This window comes from Populus trichocarpa, chromosome 6, assembly GCF_000002775.5.
Source record: "Populus trichocarpa isolate Nisqually-1 chromosome 6, P.trichocarpa_v4.1, whole genome shotgun sequence".
Lineage (NCBI taxonomy): Eukaryota > Viridiplantae > Streptophyta > Magnoliopsida > Malpighiales > Salicaceae > Populus > Populus trichocarpa.
The window spans coordinates 17,535,977-17,561,566 of record NC_037290.2 but is presented as its reverse complement, the minus strand read 5'-3'; the positions used below and the strand labels follow the sequence as shown (position 1 = coordinate 17,561,566).

General features: G+C 32.1%; 2 protein-coding genes across 4 annotated transcripts; both read left to right on the top strand.

Annotated features, from left to right (window-relative positions):
• Positions 1-11,641: 11,641 nt before the first annotated feature.
• LOC18100538 (PTI1-like tyrosine-protein kinase At3g15890) lies at positions 11,642-13,731 on the top strand. Its single transcript, XM_006381784.3, has 4 exons — positions 11,642-11,784; positions 11,923-12,076; positions 12,196-12,458; positions 12,845-13,731. The coding sequence occupies exons 1-4, from the start codon at positions 11,738-11,740 to the stop codon at positions 13,539-13,541; spliced, it is 1,161 nt and encodes a 386-aa protein (XP_006381846.2). The 5' UTR covers positions 11,642-11,737; the 3' UTR covers positions 13,542-13,731.
• Positions 13,732-20,496: 6,765 nt separating this feature from the next.
• On the top strand, positions 20,497-24,778 carry LOC18100537 (probable receptor-like serine/threonine-protein kinase At5g57670). Of its 3 annotated transcripts, XR_008059413.1 has the most exons (11): positions 20,497-21,041; positions 21,309-21,427; positions 21,545-21,663; positions 21,764-21,870; positions 21,951-22,361; positions 22,476-22,730; positions 22,977-23,134; positions 23,224-23,439; positions 23,659-23,808; positions 23,925-24,205; positions 24,705-24,778. XR_008059413.1 is itself a non-coding variant. In XM_024603510.2 (10 exons), the coding sequence occupies exons 1-10, from the start codon at positions 20,909-20,911 to the stop codon at positions 24,069-24,071; spliced, it is 1,812 nt and encodes a 603-aa protein (XP_024459278.2). In that variant the 5' UTR covers positions 20,497-20,908; the 3' UTR covers positions 24,072-24,322. The 3 variants fall into 3 exon arrangements, 2 of the variants coding, with proteins under 2 accessions (XP_024459278.2, XP_024459277.2); XM_024603510.2 differs by lacking the exon at positions 24,705-24,778 and having other exon boundaries at positions 21,954-22,361; positions 23,925-24,322; XM_024603509.2 differs by lacking the exon at positions 24,705-24,778 and having other exon boundaries at positions 23,925-24,322.
• The last annotated feature ends 812 nt before the right edge of the window (positions 24,779-25,590 follow it).

Genomic DNA, 25,590 nt, shown 5'->3' with positions numbered 1-25,590 from the left:
ATTGGTATGACACCACTAACAGAGGAATCAGAGTTGATCCTCACTATGGTCTGGTCGAAATCAACTCAAAAGTTAGACTCCGCAACGTAAACGATGTCTTTGTTTTCGCAAAGCAATGTCAACAAGTTTATTACACATACACCCCTTTCTTTAGAAAGAATCGATCAAGAGTTGAATGGTTATCCATTTTAAAAACGAAATCCAGGGGTCGTGTCAAGGTTGTTCAGGATGAGAACGAAGACACAAGTGTGCGAGATGAAGTCTTTCAAGTTAGTGAGTTGGTTGAACCATATCGAGTTGCTCCTTCCATTGACTTGGAAGAAAATTCAAATTTTCATGTTTTCGATGATAGTCTTATTGATGTTGATGTAGAGGAGTTGAATGTTGTTTTCAGCTCTAGCGGACAAGCAAATGTCGATGAAGATGATGATATTTATATTGAAGATTGCGATGGAGCTGATGACTATTCAATTGACAACGAACTATCAGAATCACATAAAGTGTAAAGCATTTTTTTATAATGTAATATATATTATGAATGATATTTTGTAACACGAAATATTTATTTTATAAGTGTTAACTGTTGTTATTTTTTTTTGTGAGGGCAGTTTGTAATTTAAGTTTTTGCAGAAAGGTAAATAGGCAATACAAACACAATCTTTCATGCACAGTGCACGATCACCGACGTCCATACCAACGGATTATAGTCACCGAAAAATTTGCAGACGAATTACAATCCGTCGGCATTTAACAGAGAGCTTCACTGGAAATGCCACAATCACTAACGAATTTGTGTGCGGACGGATTACAATCCATCGACATTTCATAGAGAGCTTCACTGGAAATGCCACAATCACCGATGACTTTTGCAGACGGATATTGTCCGTCGGCCTTTCACAGAGAGTAGCGCAAATGCCACAATCATCGATGAATTTACGGACGGATTACAGTCCGTCGGCATTTGTCAGCAATTCAAAATTACCGACACATTCATCGACAGAATTACCAACGGATTGCGAAAAATATGGAGGGTAATTAAAAATTCTGGTGCGAAATTCAAAATTTACCGATGGATTTTCGAAACATCACCGACGGAATAATTAAAAATAATATTATTTAAATTGGACGTCGGGAATTCTGTCTTTAAAACTATGCTATAAATCCCAACGACTGCCCCTTCAGTTCATTTCTTCATCTCCTTCATTTGACATCTCTCATTTTCGTTTTTTTCCTCTCGTTTGCTTCAAATCTCTTGTTTTTTGCTTGTAATCTCTAGTTATATCTTAAACAAATTAAAATGTATGTATTTCCTCTACCTCAATTGCTTTAAGATTTTATTTTTTTCATTTGTTCTCTGTTGTAGCTATTGTTATTTTTGTTATGTTTTTTGTTTTGGTGTATTTTTATAATTTAGATAAAGTCTTGAAATCAATACATTATTAAGGTAAGCATTTTTCATTCCTAAAATCTATAGTTTTTTTTTAAAATTTGTTCAATATATTTTGCTGTTTGTATTGCCATAATAATTGAACACTTAGTTGAATTTTAATTGTTATTGTTGAATTTACCTTGTAATTAGTAATTGAATATATATGAATAAATTTAATTATTTTATCTCAATTTTAGTCTATTGTTGCATGATATGTGTTTAAGTATTTCCATTAATTTTAATTTTTATTGTTGAATTTACCTTGTAATTAGTAATTGAATATATATGAATAAATTTAATTATTTTATCTCAATTTTACTCTATTATTGCATGATATGAGTTTAAGTATTTCTATTAATTTTAATTTTTATTGTTGAATTTATCTTGTAATTAGTAATTGAATATATAGGAATAAATTTAATTATTTTATCTCAATTTTACTCTATTATTGCATGATGTGTGTTTAATTATTTCTATTAATTTTAATTGTTATTTGTATAGATGTTAGGTTATATACAAGATATTTTACTGGGGTCAATTGGTTGTGGCTATTGTAAATATTTACAGGTTTGAAAACTTTGGGTAGTCTCCAGTGTAGGGGAGGTGCTGCCGAAATTTTTTTTAACAATCGAATTTAATTATGTAATTATTCATATAAAATTGTGTAAATGCGTAGAATGAAATCAACAGCTTGTCGCTCACATAGGGTCGCAGCTAATTCTTTTAGCAGCGAGGATGACATGTCCTTAGGTGCTAATCAAGAAAAGGCACATGCGCCATCTACCGATGCTACCTCTTCCAGCGCGGTTTTACAGTGCAGAGGCGGTGTGCCTTCACAACGGAATCAATTCACTTATAAGTACGAGGCACAGTGGAAGGACGACCTTTCAATGTAAGTTTGTTTCGATTTTAGTTTTTTTTTAATTATAACATATTTTATGAACAACTTATCAATATTTCATTAATTTATTTTATTTTCAGGTTCACAAACATTGAGGCCGCCCGAGTAATATCATCGGCGTTTAAATCATCGATGGAGATTCCATTATTTCAATGGAGTCAGGTATCCAGACATCCTGAATGGATACCGAATATCGATGCATGGTTTGAGAAATATGAGGTTGGTGTTAATTTCTAATTTCTAGCTTATTTTTAATAAATTTTTAATATAATTGTATATAAATTATTATTTTTATTTTAAATAAATTACTTATACACAGCACAAATTTGAGTGGGACAACGCACTTGACAATGTTGTGAGGAGGGTGTGGGAAAATCACGCGGCAATTAGGTAACATTGAAAACAATACGATATTTTTTTAAAAAAAATTATGCTTTAAAATCTAATTTGTCACTATGGAAGTAGGTTGCGTGATTTTTGGTATGAAGCACAAAAAAAGGCAAAAAAAAAAAACACGAGAGATAAAGGTCTCCAAGGCTGGAACGACGTGGCAGTCTAGAGGGATTTCAAACCGCTACACATCCCGGAAGATATTTGGCCGCAATATATTGAGCACGTGACGTCTAAGCGGTTCACACGACACTCACAGTTCGGTGCTTGCAACCGGGACAGACAAATTCATGGTTCGATGACAACGCACACCGACGGCTTCGTTCCATTTGTTGCACATGCGAAACGGATGGTAAGATTAATTTAAATGAAATATATCGTTAAATAATTTGTTGTTACTTAATTAATTTTTTTTCTTACAAGCTACGTCTCTTGGATGTTAGCCGAGACCAATGGAGCTGTTTCTAGAGACGCACGTGCGGAGTCAAGACCGCTAAAAGGGGGTGCAACAGTTCGTTGACAACCGTGCTCAACACTTTGTGGTATGTTCGTTCAACCATTTTATTTTGTAAGTTATTAATTTTATTGAATTGAATATGATGATTTCGTTTTTCATTTTTAGGAGACCAATATAACCGGTTGAAGGAGAGATATGGGAACGATCCTTCGACACATCCGGATTTCGATCCAGATTTGTGGATAGAGGTAGGATCGTCTGGTGGACCTGATACAAATTGGGTGTACGGACTCTTCAACACTACGTCCGAGAACTTGCGGGCGACCCGTAGTGTCTCAACCATTGAGAGCTCCTAATCAGTATCGAGCACCCAATATAAGGAGTTCATGGCCTTGCAGCAACACACGACTCATCTCACCGAAAAATATGAGCAACTATCAGTGAATTATGACAACACATGGCAAATTATGAACAACACACGACTCATCTCACCGAGAAATACGAGCAACTCTCGGCGAATTATGAACAATTTCGCCAAATGGTCATGAACTTAACATCGCAAAGTGGTGATACATGTGCGCACCCTTTTTGGTCGTATGGTTCCGGGAACAACCAGCCTCCTCTAGCTCCGCCATTGTGCTAATTTAATATTTTTTTGGAAACACATTCAATTTGTAATGAATATTATTTAACTTTATTTTTTTATTTTTGATGTTTAATAAAATTTTATTTGCATAATTGTTTTTTTACTATTAATTTATATTATTTTATATTATTTATTCTAAATAATTTTAAAAAAAACAAATTTAAAAATACACACCGACAGATTTATAGACGGATTCCGTCCGTCGGCATTTCACAGAGAGTGGTGGAAATGCCACACTCATTGACGACATTGCAGACGGAGAGAGTCCGTCGGCACTTTACCGAGAGCTGAAAAATATTTACTGGATATGCCACTATCACCAACGGAATTAAGTCGTCGGTATATTTCCAGTGGGAATTTTTTTTAGCGTGCATTTTCCGTCTGTAAAACCATCGGTAATATTATTTTTTTTACCGGCAGAGTTAGCGACGGAATGTGGTATTACCGATGAAAAGGATGCCGAATGACGCTTTTTGTCGGTGATTTAGTCGATAAAAAAATTACCGACGGAGTCTGAATCTTACTTATATCCGTCGGTAAAACTGTAAAATCTTGTAGTATAATCACTTAACTCAGTGTAATAATTTTCTTGTGTTGATCAAATCAATACATGAAGGTGTCACAATAAAACGACCATTGGTGTGGCATGCGCAACCATCTAAATCAATGCTACTATGCAAATACATGTTTGATTTGCTGAAAGCGTGAAGAGGGAGTCCCATTACAGCAACATCCATTAAGATCTGTATCAATATTTTCCTGCCTCCAATAATATATCAATTGTTAGCTTGAATTCTACTGATGCATGCATGCTGTATTCTTGGCTGGCCTACTAGAAAATGATGTAAGACTGATTATAGACCTCATGGGCGATCGGCATTGCTAAAAAAACTTAAATTTGATGATCTAAAGCGAACCTACTTTGCACTATAATTAACGGAGACCCCTCAAGAAACTCCATTTCATTATTTCTTGTGGTTGAAGATTAAGTGATCTTCTATCCTGTTGGAAAAAAGGAAAAATTGTGGTGACGAATCGATAATTGGATTGCGTTTCCATCCGTTGTCTGACCTGTCAAATCAAAACATTCCAATTAAAAATATAAAAAAGGAATGTTGCTGAGTGTAGCCAACTTTCTTCACAGAAAGTCTTGTAAACTACAATTCACCTCATGGATTCATTTATCTGGCCAGAAATCATCCATGTTTATGGCATTATCGTCTGTTTCATTAAGGCATTATTGGACCTTAATGGTTGTTGTGATCACAGGTACCCCATATCATCATCACCAACAAGACGAAGTTTGGACGCACACTTACCCATTGTTGAACATTAAATACAATTATATATTCAACATTTTGACAACGAAAACAAACAGAAGGAAAACAGGAATCCAACCCCACATTTGAAAGTAATAATCACTTTATCAAGTTAGGGAACATACTATCGAGTAGCGAATTCAACAATGAGATAAATATACTGCGCACTACAAGAATTTTTAGATTCAAGTAAGGAATTTTATATTAATATTTATACTCTCAGTCTATCAGTACGAATTTTATTGACAGGCTCACAAACAACAATACTCTATAAAAAAAACTCTTGTTAGTGATTTATAATTTGTGATTTGTTGATGAGTCCATCGGTAATTTATCGATGGATTTATGATGACAAAAGTGCACCAAAAAAATTTATCCACTTTATTCTGTTGATATTTACATTGATGAATATAACATATCACCGATAAAAAAAACCATATGTAATTTCATTGATGATTTTTTTTGTTCGTCGGTATTCCCCTTGATGAATTTTGACATATAATCATCAAAGAGACCGTCTATACTTCTGTCACAGTGGCAGTGATATTTGCAGTAATTCTTTTTTAAATCTCTTAAATTTACCGATGGACTAAGTTTGTCGGTAATCCTGTTAGTAATAATTTAAAAAAAATTATTTTTAAAAAAGTATTAAACAGAAGTAGAAAATAATTAAAATAAATCAAATTAATCAAATTAATATAAAAATGAAATATTTATTATAAATTTAAACATTTATAAGTTTAAATACAATTAATCTAGAATATAGGCGTTAAAAGAGGAGCAGGAGGCAGGTCTTCACCAGAACAGTGGGGCTAGTAAGGAGGAGTACATGTACCACCTATTTGTGATCTCATCTTCATTACCATTTGGTAGAGTTCGGCCGTCTCAACACTAAGTTATTCATAATCAGCAGCAAGATGGGTCGTTTGAGCTTTGAATTTGTTGGTCTAAAATTGCCTCGAACTCAAGAGTTTGAGTGTTCAAAACCGATTGCAAGTATCTAACAGTTGAAACATCGCAGGTCATTCACAAGTTCTTGTTGTAGTCTTAGAGAGATTGTACACCCGATTTATATCATGTCCACCAAACAATCCTACCTCCAACCACAAATCGGATCAAGATCTAGATGGGTCAAATGATCATCCCCGTATCTCTTCTTCAACCAGATTTTATATGTATCTTGAAAAAAAAGTCAGCAAATTAAAAAAAAAAACTTAAGAAAAACAATGGTTGAAAACCAATTTATCATCCACTTTGCATGCGAAAAAAATAGAATGGAGTCGTCAGTGTGCGTGGTAACAGAATCATGAACACACTAGTTCCAGTTCTTCGTACCAAAGTGTGATTACCGCACAAAACATTCAAATGTCACATGCTGAATATATTTCACCCACACAGCCTGCGAGATGTATAGTGGTCTGAAATCCTTCAAAACCACCATATCCTTCCAGCCTGAAAGCTCTTTTTCTTAAGTATATTTTTTGGCTTTCTTTTGCGTTTCGTACCAAAAATCGTGCAACCTATATGGTACAAATGAATTATCTGTTAGTAAATGAAAAATAAAATTGAATAAAAGGATTAAACTTTTTTATCTTGATTCCAATCTTACCTAGTTGCAACATGATTCTCTCAAACCCTCATTGCAATAACATTGTTAGCTTTATCCCATTCAAATTTTTCCTTGCAAATTAAAATTTGGAAGAGAAAAATTTCATTAATATTAATAAACTAACCGAATTCACATAATTATAATAATAAAATATTTAAGTTAATACTAACCTTAAACCTTCCAAACCATGCATCTATCATAGTTTCCATTCAAGATATTTGGAAAGACTCCATTAAAACAATAGAATTTTCATCGATGATTTCATCTGCAATGTTATGGTTCTAGCAACTTCAATGTTTTGTAAACTTGAAATTGCATTCGTTAATTGAAATTAAATTTTCAAAAATTATTAACTGTCGTTGTGAAAGGAAAACAAACTTACATTGGAAGGTCGTTCTTCCACTAGGCCTGGTACTTCTGGGCAAATGGATCCTATTATGAAGGGATCTCCCTCAACGTGATGGCATCGCACTCAACGAGCTCGCATCGAGCGTGGCTGCTTGTGTCTCGGGTGTCTGTTCTTGATCAGCACTTAACGAATCATAGTCATCAGAAGTGCTGCAAGAAGAACTAGCAGTGGTCTTGTTCATACAATGCACTATTGGCTTTCTCCTAGGCATCTACACAAATTAAAGGATTAAGATACCGTAAATCATTTTTATTTTTTAAAAAAAAATAGCAGCATCTGCCTTATATATATGGAAGACTACCCAAAAATTTTAAACTTGCGAATACAAAACAATTTAAATTCAATTGTCACAAACCAATTGATTAATATCAATTTTTTTTCCTTGTCATTGAGTGAAGAGTTCACTCAAATTGTACTCAATCAAGTTTTTTTATTATTATTTTAAAAAAAATTAGTGTCCCTTGGTATTTCCATTAATGTATAACAATTTGGTTAATTTCTAAAATTCAATAGTAAAAGGGTCTTGTTTTTTCTTTCTAATAATATTATTGATTTACTTTTCATAATTCTACATTTCAACATTCATACACAACTCATGCATTTCTAAACATTATTTAAAACATCAAAATCAACCTAATTTAGCATCTAAATCAAAATTTTCATAAATCCTTAATTTACAACAACTCAAAATTATATCAAGTAACTCTTACATTTCAACAACTCAAAACCCTAAACCACAAATTATACAAACGTGAAATTAATCACTAAATTAAACAATATATTTCATCAATTGAACCCTAATTTACAAAAATATTAAATAATAATTAAAATTAATCATATACATTTAATTGAAATTGAACAAAAAAAATAGAAAACAAAACAACTAAAATTCAATAAAATTCTTATATGAAAACAAAAGTTCAATAACAACATTCAAACAATTATTAAGAACATAAAAATTTTCAAAAAAATAAAAAAATGATGCAATAAAGTAAAAAAAATTAACAAAAAAGTTATTACCTTAATTTAGTTGTGAATTTCAGCTGAGAAGAAAAAAAAACAAAAAACAAATAGGCAAGAGATGTTAATTAACAAAAAAAAGAAAGGACAAATGAGAAGAGAAGAGAAGTACATATCTAGCATGCATGGAGGAGAAAAAAAAGAGAAAAGAGGGACTTGAGGAGGTGAGAAGGAGGGAGAGAAACATAGAGGAAGAGAGAAGAAGAGAGAAACGTGTCTGATATGATTTTAGGGATTCTTGTGTTTTAATTTGGAGCTTTTTTCCAATGGTTTTACCAACGGCTTACAAATAGAAAATTAAATATTAATATTTTTAATATTTACGTATGTGTTTCCGTATGTAACATCTAATTAAAATTTTCAATTTTATTGAAATTTTTCAGAAACCCCTAAATATCACTGACTATTTTTCATTATGTCAATGAATCTATATGTAACAAACAATAATTAAAAGTGACATTGAAAAGTTAACTTGAGTTGTTGTGTTGAGAAGAGGGGGAGAGTTGGGATGGGTGGTTGGCTGCAGTTTGGGAGAGGAGAGTTGGGATGGGGAAGAAGAAGGAGAAATAGAGGAAGAGAGAGTCGGCAGAGTGGGTATATATTGGCTTTTACAGATGGAATCACCAACGAAAAATTTCCGTCGGTATACCCGTTGGTGAGTTCGTCGGTGACTGTGCCACGTCATTATACGGAGATCCTGATTTTAATCCCTCGGTCATTCCGTCGGTAAAATCATCTAAAAAAATCCACGTCATCACACCGTTTTAACTTCACAAAAATCTGTATAATTCGTCGGCAATATGGTCGGTATATACCGATGGAATACATCTATCGGTATATACCGACTGTATCGCAGACAGAAATGGACTGTCGGTATATACCTATAAAATTAGAGACGAAATTATTTCTGTCGATAAAAATTACCAACGAAAAAATTCCGTCGATAATTCCGTTGGTTTTCGTCAATTTTCTGGTAGTGATAGGTACAAGAAATGGTGTATACAGTCCATGTAATTGTTCATAAATTCGTTGCACATCCCTTTTTTATATTTGGCAAATATAAATGGTCATGCAATACATCCAAAGTTTCTGCAACCCCAAAATGACCCATTAAACCACCCAAATATACTTCACAAACAAGCAATTCACGCAAAGAACTAGCAGGAACACACAATCAATTCTCTTTGAACAAGTAACCATTCATCAAATAAAACTTACCAAAAATTAAATGTCCACATACATTATATATTTTGATAAAGTTAGAGTCATTAGCATACAATGCCTTCACATTTTCAAAGACTAGAAATCTAGCACTTATAGTGTTTAGAAGAATATACATGCTTGAAAGTGCATCAACCACTATGTTCTTTTTGCCTTGCTTATATTTGATTACATAAAGACAAGTCTCAATGAATTCAACTCATTTTGCATATTTTCTATTCAACTAGCCTTATCTTTATAGATATTTCAAGGACTCATAATCTGAATAGATTATGAACTCTCTTAACCACAAGTAATGTTAACTTGCTTTTTGGGGTCAAAATTTAAACTTTATGCTTATTAACCCTCCCACTAGCTTCAAATGTGTCCACGTTAAACTTAAAACTAGCTAGCATCTTTTGTATTGATAAAGAGGTAATTAACATACGAACTCCTGCTTATTCACCATGCAGTTTTCTGTGGTTCAATAATTTGTTTTATGAATGAGATAAAAGATTTCATTAAATAAACAAAAAAAAAAGATTTACGAGACTTACAAAGAGATAGTAAGAGCATCTCTTAGCTAAAAGTTAATTCCACAAAAAAATGAATAAATAAATATATAGAACAACACGAAAACATTGGACTATAGTAGTCTGATGAGAATTATGTGCCAATTACATGATGGACTCGGTGTCATGGACTCATGTATAGACTCAAAGAATGGAATAAAAATAGCAGAATTAATGTGAATGAACAATATGTTAAACATGTTTCTTACTAATTAAGTCGCAATTAAGATATATCTTCTAAGTAAAAATAAAAGATAGAAGAAAGAAGATCATGTGAATGAACAATATGTTAAACAAACCATTGCGCGTAGAATTAATAATTAATTACAAGAAAACAAAGCAATAAGTAAAGTAGAGATTGAGCTACTGGCCGAGAAATCTTAAATGTATTTTTTATAAATCCAAACTGAGCTATAAAATTCAATAATACAACAATGAATATCTGAAAACCCATAATTAATTAATTTGATCAAACACCTTTTTCTTGTCCTACATAACACGAGAAGCAAGCCAAAATCATTAATCTAAACCCCAAAATCACTCTCAAATTCTTAAAATCTTCATTTCCTTCTTAAAATTACAAATTAAAGTTGAAATAAGATAGAAAGTCCCCTAAATTTTGAGAGGTTGCCAAATGTCTAGCTAAATATGGTTGGTTTGAATACATTCATCTCCATGACCATATATATGTGTGGCCAAACAGCGATTGAAATTAAAGCCTTCAAGGCAAGCTCTAGATTTGAAAAGGGAGGAAATTTTATAACAATTTAATTAACTACTGCTATATATATTTCAGTTTCCGCATCTATAATCTAATCGTAAGCCATTTCTTAATTACTGCTAATCATGCATCTTCAAATAGAAAAAGGCATAACAAGCAACAAGCCAACAACAAGACATTTGATAACTGGTTGTTTTGACCAACAAGTTGAGGCCAATTGGCAGCTCTTAGACGCGATCGAAGAAGCATGTGTTAATCGTAGCAACTGTGCCCACGAAACCCCTGTTATTAGTAGTCAATCATATACTTGGTCAGTCATCTAGCTTCAACAATATTTAATTAACACCCACAGTTATATCAAACCTTTCATATCAAAACAATAGTTTATAGCGTAGTTCTTCTTTACACATCAAGGGCTATCTAATACCCTAAGAAACTGGATTAATTCCAAGCTTGATAACTTGGGGTTATTAAGTAATGAATTGTCGCCTTTAGTCTAAAATCCTTCTATAGAAACTTTGTATTTACTTCTTGATAATGGTTTATAAAATAAAATTAAGCATAATTAAGCTTGAAGTAAAAATGACCCACCTCCAGCTTTCTAATACTCCGGATTAGTTACGTTAGTCCCACACACACACACACACACATATTTTGGCGTGATCAACTCATAAAAAAAAAAAGGTTAGGTTATATGATTCCTGTGAGACCTTTGTCATGGAAAAGAGAGAGTAATCAAGGGCTATAGCATGTTTTAAGGTGAATTGCATTGCGTTTGTTGACGGATCAATCTAGAACTCAAGCATATGCTTTTATGGTTAAAACAAGTACTACTGATCCCTATAAATTGAAGGTGTTCCTGAATTTTCACTTATTTTATTCAATATGGTCCCTACTTGGTTACATCTCCTTATAATATAAACAGCCTTGCAAGTTAAACAAGCCGGCCGAGTCGGCTGGCATGGCAATGAAAATGACCACATTACCATTTGTCTTGTTTAAAAGATGAAGCTCCTTTGGAGAAGCTCAAATGAAATTTGCAAAAATATTCCCTGGTGCTAACTATGGGTTCATACTTGAGTTGCTGTGGAAACGACAAGGTTGATGAAGCGTACGTAGAATCCATCGTTAATATTGATGAAAATTTAATGAGTTAGAGTTATTGTGTAGTTGCATTAGATATGCCTGACAAAAGTAAATGATGTATTCGATTAACATATACTTTGATGTGGATTGCGAGATTTTGCAGGACAAACATAATAGGTGGAGCTGGTAACAATACATGGAGGATATTCACATACAAGGAGTTGCATACAGCGACTAATGGTTTTAGTGAGGATAATAAGCTTGGAGAAGGAGGCTTTGGAAGTGTCTACTGGGGTAGAACTTCTGATGGTCTTCAGGTAAATTATTAATTATCTTTTCTTCATTTTATCTCATAATTATGTGGGGTAAGCATTTATACATGTTATTTTGGTTACAATGATCTGACATTATTCTAATTTTGCTCTTCAAAATGAAGATTGCGGTGAAAAAGTTGAAGGCAATGAATTCGAAAGCCGAAATGGAATTTGCTGTAGAAGTTGAAGTTCTTGGAAGGGTTCGGCACAAGAATTTGCTAGGCCTTAGGGGCTATTGTGCTGGCACTGATCAACGGCTCATAGTATATGATTACATGCCTAACCTCAGCTTGCTGTCTCATCTCCACGGTCATTTTGCTGGGGACGTTCAGCTAGATTGGAAGAAAAGGATGAAGATTGCCATTGGGTCAGCAGAAGGCCTACTGTAAGTTTCCCAAGTTCCTGTATCTGACTCTCATTTACATAGCCAAATGAATTGAATTTTTCCACAAATATCACGTGCAGATTTTGTAGAAATTAAAAATGTTTGTCAATGGTTGCTGTACGCGTAAGCTTGCAATACATTGTTCCATATTTATTTCTGTCATATATATCAATCCTGGTAAAATATTGTTTGAACTAGACCCATGTAACAATAGTAAAATAAGGATTTCTATGTTAATTAAGATTTAATCAAGTCTAGTTTTCATTTTAAAGCAAGATTCTCTCTCTTTTTTTGTACCAAAAATAGAAACATTTTAGCTGGAGCACCCAAATAAAATTCTGTTCCATTCAAAAATTCTACAAAATGATTCATTCCAATTTTATTAGGTACTTGCACCATGAGGTCACACCCCACATCATTCATAGGGACATAAAGGCAAGCAATGTACTTCTGGATTCAGATTTTGAGCCTCTTGTTGCTGATTTTGGTTTTGCGAAGCTAATCCCAGAAGGAGTTAGCCACATGACCACTCGTGTTAAGGGAACTTTAGGGTACCTAGCTCCTGAATATGCCATGTGGGGTAAGGTATCAGAGAGCTGTGATGTGTACAGCTTTGGTATTCTCTTGCTAGAAATTGTCACAGGAAGGAAACCGATAGAGAAGCTCCCTGGTGGTGTTAAAAGGACAGTAACAGAATGGGCAGAACCATTGATAACCAAAGGGAGGTTCAAGGACCTTGCTGATCCAAAACTTAGAGGCAATTTTGATGAAAACCAATTCAAGCAAAGTATTAATGTTGCGGCCTTATGTGTTCAAAGTGAGCCTGAAAATAGGCCTACCATGAAGGTTGTTGTTAGCATGCTAAAAGGGTATGATCCAAGAGGCAAGGTGATGCAAACAAGAATTAAAAGTGTCAAGTACAAGGAAGAATTGCTGGAACTTGACCAGACTAGTGACGGTGAAAATGATGGTGGTGGTCTTGAGGAAAGTGAGTATGGAGTTTTTGGTCCCATGGAGGTGCAAAACATGCAAGACCCTTATAAGCGTCATGGAGATGGCAAGAAAATAGGAAAAAATATGTGAGAAATGAGTTAGTACATGTATGCTAGCTCTTTGTCGGCATGAACAAGTAAAATTCCATGGCAGGAGATAAGGAATGGTGTAGTGAAGTTGCTACTGTTAAAATATATTTATAATTGACACTTTTAATCCTTGTCCGCTTCATCTTGTTTTGTATAACCTTTGAGAATATCATATACTTGAGTTGTTGTAATCGTCACACTGTCAAGATTTGGGAGTACTCTTTCAAAACGAGGTTTTTTTATTCTTTATTCTTTATTTTTTCTTCGCAACAATCAGACAAGAATCCAAAACAAAAACCAAACTTGATATGATTCTGTCGGATTGAGTTCCTTTGAAGTTAGTGTGAATCCTCCCAGGTTAGTGCCAACATTATGTATTATATATTCATGTAAGAGAAATCAAAGGGGTTTTCTTTTACTTAGCATGAAACATCATGTTTAGTACTAATTAACTTAAAAGGAGCCCAATCCTTGTTAAATTATATTGTTCCATTAAATAATATATTTTTTAGTTAAATAAAATATCACATTATTTTTTAGTTTTGATGTAGATGATTGGAAAAGATAGATTTAGAGGGGTATTTGGAAGTGCGATAGTGGTTGTTTTTTAAAGTATTTTTCGCTTGGAAATGCATCAAAATAATATATATTTTTTTATTTTTTAAAATTTATTTTTGACATCACCACATCAAAATAATCTAAAAAATACTAAAAATATATTAATTTAAAATATAAAAATAAAAAAAATTATTTTTTTAAAGTGCTTTTAAAACATAAAAATAAATGAATTTTTAATAAGAGTAGTCAAATCTTAATTTAGAAAAGAATTCAAATAATCAAAACATAAGAAAAGGTTAAGAAAATCATGGAATAAAAATTTATTATACTTTTTATAATTATGATTAATAAGAAATTGAGATCACTCACATAAATAAAATCCTAGTTAAAAAATTGAATTCTAAAAGCTCAATATATATATATATATATATATATATATGAGAGAGAGAGAGAGAGAGTCATTTGTATATAGGATTGCCATCTGGTTAGCTAGCGTGAGTTGATATTATGGCTAATAATATCATAGTATATTAGTAATTAATTAAAAAAGACAAAATCTAATTAATTTATATTCTATTAATCAAGTTTATATAACTTGATTAGGTGCATCTCCAAATTGTATGAAGCAACTTAAAAAAAAACATGCGGTTAACTATAAAAAATTGTTTTTAATTTATATTCTTATTAATGCACATTAAATTTAATATTATTTCGGGGAGGAATTTAATTTTAGTTTGAGGTGTAAGGTGATTCAAAAACATTATTATCGTCAAAGACATTGCATCTTGATTTTAATATTGTTCATCTGTTCTTATTAATTTCATATCAAGAATAGTTTGCAAATCTATAAATATAAATAAAAGCACGCTCGACAAAAATAATCTTAAAATTTTTTTTTAATAGCATAAGATTTTAGATTTAATAACTAGCATTTTTTTTAAGTTTCCAATTTCTCGGAATTTATTATATATTTGTGAAGCACATCAGATATGTAAATATATTGGATCATTTGCAAATTTAAAATATATGCTATAAGCGTCATTTGCAAATGATTACGGTTTATAAAATGTAAAGGAATTAGCTTAAAGATAGATAATTTTATTTTTCAAATGGAGCAATAGTGGAGATAAGCAAAACAGTATTGCTCCATTTATTGTTTATCTACACTCAATTTACTATTCATAACACTGTTCATGGACCCCTTTTTCCTTCTAGGTCTCTCAAGTTTTTAGTTATATCCATCTTGATTATTGAACTTTATTTTCTTAATTTGGTCCTTAGAAGTTATGTTGGCATGGTTTTCTAATCTGAGATTTGTTTCAATTTGTATGCTTTTGTGTTCACTAGATGCTAAAGGATATTCTGACAATAAAAGAAAGATAGGTTTTACAAAATAAAATTTTAGATCATTGTTAAAAAAAAATATAAAAGAACAAGGAAGAAATTAATATATATAAATAACATAGTATTTGTTGTTTCATTTTCACTATTCAAAAGGAGCAGAAAACTTTGATTTGGTCCCTTAAGTTTTAGTTTTTTCATATTTGATTCTTTTTAGATTTTTATATTTTGATCTTTAACTTCATTTTTATCGCATTTCAGACTCTAGATGTTGAGAGAGAAGAGATAAAGTCATAAAAAAAACAGAGAGAGAGAAAAGGCTTATCCAACTATATTCTGATCACAAAAAAATCAAATCTGGGGTCAATGGATTCATCCTGAAAAGAGAAGTTAAATGAAAATGGAGTTGCTCTGTGACCATGTCAGAAGAAGATAGATCGGAGCTCGTAATTTTTATTATTTATTTAGCTAGATATTTGATTTTAAAAGTGATTATAGAGTTTTTAGGATTGAAAATTAAGTTATTGAGCTTCCTATGATGTTTTTATTTTTAGAGTGTTTTCAAACAACAATAAATTGAAAAAATAAGTATTTTGGGTCTCAAAATTCAAACCTTGCTTTTCTGATCATCAAATATGATTGAGAAATGTACTAATGCACAATAGTTTTACTTGTCAAATAGATGATGGTTCATTAAATATATTTTTAAGAAAAAAATAATTGAATGGATGATGTGACATCTATCTATTTTTTTAAAAGATAAAAAAAAGAATAATTGTAATGCATTATATATTTATAAAAACAAAAATTATATGTATTTAACAAACTAGAGTAAATCTCCATAATAAATAAAAGAATGTGTATAAAATGGAAAGGATACTGAAGGTAAAATATATTTATTTGTATCTATACCTTCTAAGGATCTTCTACTTATAGGTAGGTAGGTTTGCTGAAGATGAAAAAGTCCTTTTACATATTACTAGAAAAAATAATTTCTCACTTTAATCATTAATCAGCATTTATAATTTTTTATTTATCATTAATATATTTATTAACCTATTATATTAAATACAAATATCATCTTTCTATTTTTTAATTAATGAATTTTATAATACTAGATGCTTTTATTTCACATCCAAAATTAACTTAAAATTCTAACAGCATCGTAACACGAATACATCTGCCAGTCCTAACTACAAGAGAGCTCGCAGCCCAAGCTTAAAAGGTTAATGATCACTTAAATACAAACAATCCAGTATAGAGCTGATGGATCGGCCTGCTGGGGTTCCAAACAGTGATCGGTAGGCTTAGCCCACTGAACCGACTCTCTTGGACCCGGCTGTCTATTTCGATCGATGATAAATAGTTGAATTTCTATTTGCTTTCATTTGAAAATCAAACAATCTAAATTGATGCACTGCATGGAGTTAAGATGTTAAAATCTTCTCTCGTCTCCTCATCTGAATTACTAATGTTTATAGAAAAACATGGCAGTGATAGAATAAAAGTATAGTTAAACTCGATTTGTGGTGATTGATATATACAAAACTTGAGTTATAAATTAGATAAATTAATTTGGGTTCATGTAAATCAATCAGTTTTTTAAAATTAAAATAATGTTGTTTTTAAAAAAATCAATAATCAGATTATTGGTTGACTCGCAAGATCGATGAGGTCAAATAAAATCTGATTTTTTATGGATATCCTAATTGGGCAAGAAAATGGGTCAGGTTTAATAAAAGTGGTGAAAATATTTATTTATTAATTATTTTTTACTTCTTGCTAATCAAATAAAATAAAAAAGAAAATTAACTATAAACTAAAAAAGAAGGGATTTTATTGTATTCTTCATCAGAAAACATTATTCATTATAGTGCTTTGCTTTTTTTTCTTTGATTTTTTTCAATCAATGATTTTGTTTTTAATTTCATCATTTAATATAAGATTTTTTTTTTATTGAGTCATTATACTCTTATGACATGAATCGTGGGTTTAGCAGGTTAACCTGGTTGATTCAAGTTTTTTTTCTTAATTATTTTTTTTTCAATTTCATCATTTAATATTCGGTTGAATGAGAATTAGACTGCATGATTTGTTTTATTTACTTTCTATTATGTTACTTCAGCCTCATGACCCGAAAATAGTGCTTAATGGATTAACTTAAGTAGATTTGAGTTATTTTTTTGTGACATTTTTTTAATTGATTTTTTTTCAATTTCATCATTCAATACCAGGTCAATTAGGAATTGAGCTTCATAATTTTTTTTTTATTTACTTTCTAAGAGGATATCTTGGCCTCATGATCAAGATCACGGGTTTTGGCATTTTAACCCTGGTTAAATTGGGTTATTTTTTTGTTTTCTTTCAAATAGATTATCTTTATCTCATGACATGGGTCATGAGTCCTTCAATATTGGATTTACTTTTTATTGAGTTGACAGGTTAATCCAATTGACTCAATTATTTATTTATTTATTTTCAATTTCATCATTTAATATTATGTTTGTTTTGATTTGGAATTAGCCTTCATGATTTATTTTGGTTTGCTTTTTATTAGGTTGTCCTGGCATCATGACTTGATAATAGTGCTTAACTGGTTAACCCGAGTTGACTTGGCTTATTTTTCGTGTAATTGTTTTAAATTTCATTGTTCAACATTGGATCCGACGAAGATGATTGAAAATCGAGCTTCATAATTTGTTTTGATTTGCTATTTATGGAGTCATTTCAATCTCATGACCAAAATTATGAATTTAGCAGGTTAACCTGGGTTAAATCAAGTCATTTGTTTTTTATTTTCTTTCTATGAGATTATCTCGGTTTGATGACCCGGGTCATGGGTTTAGCAGATTGACTCAAATCATTTTTTATGTTCTTTTTTTAATTGATTTTTTAAATCTAATCCTTCAACATTAGGCTGATTGGAGATTGAAATTTGCAATTTGTTTCATTTTTCTTTCCATGGAGTTATCTTAATCTTATGACATGAGTCACGAGTTTGATAGGTTAACTCGGGTCATTTTTTAGGTCATTTTTTAATTTTTTTTATTTCATCCTTCAACATTAAGTTGATTGAAAATTATGCTTCATAATTATTTTAATTTGCTTTCTATGAGCTTATCATAATCTCAAAACTCGGGTCGTATATTTAACTTGTTAATCTGGATTGATCTAAATTAATTTAATATGTTATTTTAATATTAAAAAAATATTATTCTGAAATTTTTTATAATCAAATTATATTTTTATGAGCTGTATGGATTGTAAAGTCAATCAATTTAAATTTGTGTGTATGGTTATGTGCAAGGAAAGTTACTTTGGAATTTTATTTCATAAAAGAAACTTCGAACTAAAGTTACAGGACTAGCGGCAGCTGGTTGGGTAAGCTAACGTGAAGCCTCCATTATGTGGCCATCATGTGACTTACAGAGGCACAAGCATCCTTACACACGGAGTCCTGTACAGGGACGGCAATGGCGGGTATGAAGCGGATATCTCTTCTGGCTGGCCTAATAAATACCAGTTAAAAATATCCAAGGCCGATCAGGTAATAAAATAAATACCTGTTAATATGACTTGTGGGTGAGTAACATTATACTTGGTTGATGCCTGCTAATTGTATTTTTTAAAAATAAAATACGAAGACTTGATTGCACAAACTTTATAATTTAGGGATACATTTTTAAAAAAAAAACTTTGAGAACAAAAAAAACTTCTAAATTAAAAAAATAACATTTAAGGACCAAAATAACTTTTTAAGAAATTACAAAGACTAAAATGATTTTTTTTACAAAACTATTTAAGTGAATATTAGTTTAGAAGGTAACTAGATAATTGCTTTGAGCTACATTGTTGGTCAAATGAAAATAATTTGAATGAAAAAAAAGGAATCTTCAAGTTATGAAAAACTCTTCGATAATGTCATGTTTTTCAGTTATATTTGTTGATTTAAAAACTTAATTTTAAGTATTTTTACCTAAAAACACTCAAAAGCATCACAAAAATCTTTATAAACCACTTACCAACCAAAAAATCACTTAAAAAAACAAAACCAACTAAATAAAAAAATCTAGGTGGAATCTGATATGTTTTTATAGGCATGTTTATAGAAAAATACCCACAATTAAAATTATCTCATCAAATGAAATTTATTGTCACTAAGAACGATAAGTTTCATCATCAAAAAGTAGTCATTTGCCAATTTTTTTTTTCCTTCATCTTTTGTAGGCAACTTTGTCTTTCCTGTCTGAAATTTAGGAATTGAAATGTTAAAAAAATGAATTATTTGACTAAAATTAAAATTACAAAGACTAAAAAGGCTGCAAAGTAAGGTAAATGGACTACACAGAATTTCTTTTGACGAATTTGAAGTTCACCATGAAATTTCTCCTTTCTTTTTACGGTTTGTCCTCTTTTATTGAGTTTCTCTTCCTTAATAAATTTTAACAAATCGATCATTACTTTGTACATAATAGTTTGTAATGTCGTAATGGACATGTACGTGATATATATATATTTTATGGACAAGGTAGGGGATTGAATTAATAGGTTGCATACTTGGTTTTAGTTTAACTTTATATGATGCTTGTGGAAGAAATTTAAAAAAATGCATTTATCTTAGCACTTCAGTTCTAGCAAAAGATTCACATAGTCTTGATAATCATAGTGATATTTCATCCTACTTTGGTGGTATTGTTTCCTAATCATAGAGATGCTCTTAGAAGAGGGATTTTTTTTTTTGAAGTAGGGATGAAATTCAAATAGTTTTGTTCTTTTAGGTGTGAAATTGATTGAAGAAAAAAAGTTGAAAGTAATGTAGTAATTGATAGATTAAGCCTAATGATTTGCAAACATCTACTTGTAAATATGCAAGCATCGTATACAATTAAGACCAGATCATGTCGCCATGTCAATGTCATGCATTATCCCAGTCCTTCAAGTACAAAGAATCTCTCTGTCATCTTTCCATGTGGAAAGTGAAACCTTTAGTTTCTTCTGAACGTTTTGATAAAGGGTCAGGTCTCTTTTTGAGTGGCGAAGAGCCCCCCTGGCCTCCTACCAAACCCATCAAAGCAGCTCTTCTTTTTTTGCCAATTTTGAAGTTTTGGCTTAGATGTCAAGACATATCAAATACTTTCCATCACCTTTGCTTATACCCCAAAGCACCCAACCATACCACTTAATTCTTCCATCACAGAGATTTCTTTGGAGAGATTAATCACTCCTCTTCTTGCCACTGTAAAGGGCATACCATGCTTCTTATACAAGAATAATGGAATGAGAGCCTGCCAATGTGTCCTCACCTCACTCTACTAACCTTAATCATGCTGTTGCTCCCTTCTACATGTTATTAAGCTTCCTGTGCTTCCATCATGGACAGAACTCGTCAACAGAGCAAATAACTGAATACCCTTTCCTTTCTCAGCTCAAAGAGCTTTCAATCTGGTCGGCCAACTTGTTGGAGACAACATGATCCCTCCAGGTGCTTCCAAGATACTCATTGGCATCTCGTTAGACCCAGATCATAGCATTGAGCTCCTTTCATGGGCAACTAGAGTTCTAGCTCAATCAAACGACACCATTGTTGCCATCCATGTTCTTGGTCAGCATCTTTAGTTCTACTTCTACGAATAAATACATAAATCTCCATGCATTATGACTTCGACTGTATATCTATGCGTTTTCATCTCGATTTCCTGCTGAATCAAATATGAACTGAGTAGTTTACCAGTGTGAACGCTATTGTTGCATGGTTTTGCTCAAGTCAAGTCCTGTTTAAATGAGTTGAATTTATCAAATAGATCAGTAGCCTACGTTGCTTCTACTTATACTTGGCATAGTAATGTTCTGCATGTTTGATTAAAAACAGTTGGTGAGGAGTCAAAGAAGCGCGAATTAATAAAGAAAAAACAATGGCAGATTCGACAAGCAAAAGCACATGTTATAACTGTTCTTGGAGAATTTGCCAGGACATGCCAGTCTAAGCAGGTATTTAACATTATAACCTTCTGAATGTTTGTCAAATGTTGAATAATGCTTGTTCCAATATTTTTCTACTGAAATATCATTGAAATTAGAGATTATAGTGGATTGAAATTTTTTCAGATAAATTTGGAGGCTAGAGTAGGATTTAGCTCTGATATTGCTAGAGTTCTAATCGAGGAAGCAAAATCCATTTCGGCTGATTATCTTCTTCTTCGTGGCTCGAGAAACCGATCAAATAGGTGAGAAAACCAGATTAGTAATCAGAGAATCTCATTTATGCTTTGATATTATAGCTCATAAATGATAAAACACTTCTCTTTTTTCGTTTCCCTATATTAGAACTTGGCATGAAGTTATAAGGTATTGTTTTGAGCATGCCCCAGAAACCTGCACGGTACTTTCATTAGGGAAATGTGAACCACAGAAGAATGCAGCAACTATAAAAGGTTGGTTTTACTTTAAAAGAAAATTCATGTAGATAGTGTATAACTTAATCTAGAACACCTATCTAATGTTCCATTTATAGCAGAAAATCTTCAACCAAGTTCATGGTGGTTGAGCAAGAACGCTGATGGTAACACTCGTAGTGGCAGCACTTCCTCCACCATTGACAATCACATCAACTCAGAAACAGAGAAACAGAACTCTTCACCAAGGACTGTATTACATCAACTTGAAGCAGAATCTCACAGTACAGAAGATGATACCTTAAGTTTCGGAGACTCAAGCACTACAGAGTCCCCTCCTCTGGCTACCAATATCAATGGCCGATCAAAGACAAAGAAGCAAATATCTACCTGTAAACTTATCTCTTCAATTTTTGCTTCACCAATGAGAAAAAGAAATAGGATCTTTTTGAACAAAGAAAAGCAGCAGCCTTTGTTAAAGTGCTTCACCTTTGAGGAGATTGCCAATGCAACAAATAACTTCCACCCAGGTAAACTTCCACTAATCTTACGTGGTCATGTGCTAGGCTATCTGATTTAGTGACTCACAGATGAAATTAATTAACAAGTCTAATGCTCGTTTGTTTTGCTTTGAGCATCATCAGACAATATAGTCGGTAGAGGCGGGTATTCAGAAGTATATAGAGGTGATCTTTCTGACGGGAGAGCTATCGCGGTAAAGATGCTAGCCAAGGACAACAGGGATGCTTCCAAAGAGAAAGAGTTCCTCATGGAATTGGGCATTATTGGGCATGTTTTCCATCCCAATACAGCAAACTTACTTGGGTGCTGTATTGAAAATGGACTCTATCTGATTTTCAATTTCTCTCAGAATGGAAATTTGGCATCTGCGTTGCACGGTAATAAGTTACTGCACTTTCTTCTCAATAACTCTAGAATGCTACTCAAAAAGGGATTGAAAAATGCAGGTATAAAGGAAATGCTGGTCGTAGCAAAGCATGTGTTAATAAAATTCTACAGTAATAGAATAGCTCTCGAGATTTCTGAGTACAGGAATCGTTCATGATTTGAAGCACAGTTATGGATGATGAAATAAATGATGCCTGTTTACTTGACAGATATTTTTTTTATTGGATGATCATCAGGTAAAACAGGTGAGTCACTTCAGTGGCCAATACGATACAAGATCGCCCTTGGAGTGGCTAGAGGTCTGCATTATCTGCACAAATGCTGCAAGCACCGAATAATACATCGAGACATAAAAGCCTCTAATGTTCTTCTAGGGCCTGATTATGAGCCGCAGGTGAATGTTGCAAGCATACTCTATCACTGCTTTAATTTTTAAAGCCAATGAAAGGTTCAAAGGATAATAAGCATTTCTTTCTTCTGTAGATAACTGATTTTGGGCTTGCAAAATGGCTTCCTAACAAGGTGACTCACCATGCTGTGATTCCAATTGAGGGTACATTTGGATACTTAGCACCAGAGTACTTCATGCACGGAATTGTGGATGAGAAAACTGATGTTTTTGCATTTGGAGTTCTTCTTTTGGAGATCATAACGGGCCGGAGGCCTGTGGACTCGTCGAAGCAAAACCTTCTCTTATGGGTATGTAGAGATAACTGGATTCTTATCTTGATCGATTACCAAATCCTATGCTACTTCAAAATCCAACAATTTAAACGATCATAAATTGAATCCCAGTAACAAAATGTTACCCAGAGACAAACCCAATTTCTAGTTTTGATTTTTGATTCTCTCTTTAAGTCCGTCTCAAAAACTAAACTGAAACTTCTCATATCATTAAAATGGCTTACATGTGTGCAGGCAAAGCCTCTAATGGAATCTGGAAACATCACGGAACTAGCTGATCCAGAACTGGAAGGGAAATTTGATTCAGAACAAGTGGATAGAGTTGTTCTAACAGCTTCATATTGTGTGAGAGAATCCTCTACATGGCGTCCATCAATGAGTGAGGTGCGCGTAACATTATTATGCGCTGAACATATATATACAAGTCCATAGTCCATTTGAGAATGGCAAACAACTAACCTGATTGAGCCCATTTCTTGTTTTCTTTGCTTTCTGAGTAGGTGTTAGAGCTTTTAACCAGTGGGCATGACTCTGAAGTTGCAAGAAGCTGGAGGATGCCAAAGTTTACATCTGATGAGTTAGATGATTACTCCATGATTTTTGGATATGAGGTTCCAGTCGATATTGCATTGGAGGATTATTTGTAAGCAGGCATTCTTTTTATTTCCTTTTTTTTTTTTTTTTTACTGTCTTAGGTTTTTTTGTGACAAGAAAGAAACAAATATAGTTTAATATATAACAGGAAAGAAAAAGGTTTTTCTTCAAGTTCTATGTAACTTATGTATTTTTTTATTAGTGCTGTTGCTAGGATTAATGCTGTCAGGAGTGGAAATTCTTTTTACCTCTTTATTATCCTTTTTTCTGTATGACTTTTCCATTAATTCAACTTTTGATAGAAGCATGGATCAATTTTTTGAATTTTTTTTTAGCTTCTCTTTGTTTGTTTTGCACACTCCAAGGAGAAAGCCAAACAAAATGCTAAAATGGCTTTTCTCTTCCACAAATGCTATTCCTACATCTCTTTAAAGAGCCAAAACCAACAAAGTGGGGCCACTAAAAAAATAAACCAATTAAATGTAGACATGTGGAAAAAAAAATAACATCAAATTTATTAAGAAATAATAAGACACTTGTTTCTTCCACTCCAATATAAATGGTTCTTCAAATGGCTTTTTTTCATTGGAATAGATATGGTAAAAAAAGCTATATTTACACTATTTAAAATGCTATTTTATCAATTTAGCTTTTCAAAATAGCATTTGCATTGGAGATGCTCTTAGTGCTGTTGCTAGGATTAATGCTGTCAGGAGTGGAAATTCTTTTTACCTCTTTATTATCCCTTTTTCTGTACGACTTTTCCATTAATTCAACTTTTGATAGAAGCATGGATCAATTTTTTGAATTTTTTTTTGTTTTGATAAGAAAGAAAGATCTCAAGATTGATTGAGCTACTCGAACCAAAACATCATTTGCCAATGACACTTAGAGTGCATAAAAAACTATTGTGGGAAACAAAGTTGTTACAAACATGAGTTTACTTGTAAAATTATATGATTTTACGTGTCAACATATATTTATTGTGTAAAATCATGTAAAATAAAAAAAAAATCAGACTAAAATCATTAAAAACTAAGGTTGATTCTTACATGTTTTGGGGAACATATATGTTCTTCTTCATCTCTTCTATCTCGATAAAATCAACATCATGACTCAATGTCACACTGAAGCTATCCTCGCAATCATGATTAGCAAATCTATAGACCTTATAGTCATTTTTAGTATAATAGTTAAGAGGGGAAAAATTTTCATTAATAAGAAAAATAAAAAATAGGATGAGCAATTGATAATTTTTATTTGATCTTTAAAAGATAAGAAAAATATAAGGATTAAAAAGGAGAACTCAAAAAATCAATGGGTGCAATTGTCCCTTTCTCTGATGTGTAGCTTCTCTCTTAAGTATAATATTAAGTCATATCATATGTATAAATAATTTAGTCAATTTAAACAAAAAAAGTTAACATGAGTGTAGATTGAAAATAAATTTAATAATTTTTATAAATTATATAAATCAAAACTTACTCTATTATATATAAATCATCTCAAGTAAAATAAGACTATAATCATAAATTCAAGTCCAAAATATTTTTAGTATTTTCCTCCCCTCCA

Bases quoted from the DNA above. Each gene is read 5' to 3' on its own strand.
- LOC18100538 (XM_006381784.3), top strand. From the start codon at position 11,738: ATGGGTTCATACTTGAGTTGCTGTGGAAACGACAAGGTTGATGAAGC. The intron at 11,785-11,922 runs GTACGTAGAATC...GAGATTTTGCAG, and splicing joins AACGACAAGGTTGATGAAGC to GACAAACATAATAGGTGGAG. The intron at 12,459-12,844 runs GTAAGTTTCCCA...CAATTTTATTAG, and splicing joins GGGTCAGCAGAAGGCCTACT to GTACTTGCACCATGAGGTCA.
- LOC18100537 (XM_024603509.2), top strand. From the start codon at position 20,909: ATGATCCCTCCAGGTGCTTCCAAGATACTCATTGGCATCTCGTTAGAC. The intron at 22,362-22,475 runs GTAAACTTCCAC...GAGCATCATCAG, and splicing joins AACAAATAACTTCCACCCAG to ACAATATAGTCGGTAGAGGC. The intron at 23,809-23,924 runs GTGCGCGTAACA...CTTTCTGAGTAG, and splicing joins GGCGTCCATCAATGAGTGAG to GTGTTAGAGCTTTTAACCAG.